At 43.1% G+C, this 1,637-nt stretch overlaps 1 protein-coding gene across 1 annotated transcript; it reads left to right on the top strand.

The window, feature by feature from the left end:
* Window positions 1–288: 288 nt before the first annotated feature.
* CX3CR1 (chemokine (C-X3-C motif) receptor 1) lies at window positions 289–1,353 on the top strand. Its single transcript, XM_009895030.1, has one exon. It carries the CDS (start codon window positions 289–291, stop codon window positions 1,351–1,353), a length of 1,065 nt encoding a protein of 354 aa, XP_009893332.1.
* Window positions 1,354–1,637: the final 284 nt, after the last annotated feature.

The raw sequence follows: 1,637 nt of genomic DNA on the forward strand, positions 1-1,637 counted from the left end.
CGATAAGCAGGGGCTTATTCGACAGCCCTTGAAATTCTCATTTATGTTTTCTTATCCTAAAGAGCTAATTTTCAGTGGAGTACGTGTAACAGCAGAGTCCGGACTTATGTTGGTAACTACCATCACCTCCGAAGTAATACAACACTCGCTAATCCAAATAGCGAGAAAATCCCAAAGAGTGCATGTTGGTGAGGTCTCGCAGTGTTTTACCAGTGCAGATACTCAATCTCTCTTTCTAACATTATTCTCTTTTCCCTTTTCATGTTGCCTCTAGCCAGAAAAACCAGCATGACGGAAGCATTCACAGCAACGACAGCTGAATACAGTTATGATGAACATGCTTTTTCCTGCAATAAGACTGACATCCAAGAATTTGGGAAAATATTTCTACCAATATTTTACATTGCAGTGTTTGCTCTTGGCCTCACAGGGAATCTAATGGTGGTTTTTGCCATTGTGAAAGAAGGCAGTAAAAAAAGCATCACTGACATCTATCTCCTGAGCTTGGCTGTCTCAGACCTTCTCTTCGTGGTCTCCCTCCCCTTCTGGGCTTCCAACACGGTGCGTGGATGGACCCTGGGGACTATTTCATGCACAGCTGTTTCCTCCCTGTATTACATCGGTTTCTTTGGGGGCATGTTCTTTATCACTGTTATCAGTATCGACAGATACTTGGCCATTGTCCGGGCAACCTATTCTCTGAAATCCAGAACAGTGAAACATGGCTTTCTTATAACCTGTGGAGTATGGGCAATAGCGGTTTTAGTTTCAGTGCCACATTTTGTGTTCTCCCAGCTGGTAGAAAATGACTGCATTTCTGTGTTCCCTCAGGAGCTGGAGAACTTCTGGCCAGTGTTCTGCAATGTGCAGCTGAACACCATTGGCTTTTTCATTCCAGTCTGTGTCATATGCTATTGCTACTGTGGGATTGTCAAAACCCTGCTGTCCTGCAAAAATCAGAAAAAAACACGAGCCATAAAACTGATCTTGATTGTGGTGGTCGTGTTTTTTCTGTTTTGGTCCCCCTACAATGTACTGATTTTTCTAGAGACTTTAAAGCACTATAAGTTATTCACAAGTTGCAACCAAATTAAATCATTGGACTACGCGATGCATCTGACCGAAACCATAGCATTCAGTCACTGTTGCCTCAACCCTCTTATCTATGCCTTTGCTGGGGAAAAATTCAGGAAATATCTTTATCGTGTCTGCTTAAAGTGCTGTCCGTGCTTGTGTTTCTGTGGCCCCTGCAGTCGCTACCAGGTCACCTATTCAGCCAGCTGTGCAGAAAGCGTCGCCATCAGCAACATAACCCTGAACACCAGTGACCAGGATGGTTCTGTCTTCGCCTAAAAGGCTCTGTGAAGAAGAAATATGTGTAAATAAGCCTTCTGCAGGGTCAGCCACTGCTGAGAGATTGCCATTACCCGTATGAAAAGACTTACGGCCGCACTGAATTACTGACATGCCTCTTGTTAAGCATTAAATATTCTAAAACAGTAAATATTTTAGAAACGAAAGCAGTACCATATGTCAAGGCTGAACATGGAATTGAATCAAGAGAAAGGAAGAGGGAAAATAGAAGCAAAAGCAGAGTTCTGTGCCTAGAACAGGAGATAGAGAAGAATTTAGGGATA

This window comes from Charadrius vociferus, unplaced genomic scaffold (assembly GCF_000708025.1).
Source record: "Charadrius vociferus isolate BGI_N301 unplaced genomic scaffold, ASM70802v2 scaffold51, whole genome shotgun sequence".
NCBI classification, from domain to species: Eukaryota; Metazoa; Chordata; class Aves; order Charadriiformes; family Charadriidae; genus Charadrius; species Charadrius vociferus.

Excerpts from the sequence above, each read along its gene's own strand:
- CX3CR1 (XM_009895030.1), top strand. The coding sequence starts at position 289 with ATGACGGAAGCATTCACAGCAACGACAGCTGAATACAGTTATGATGAA.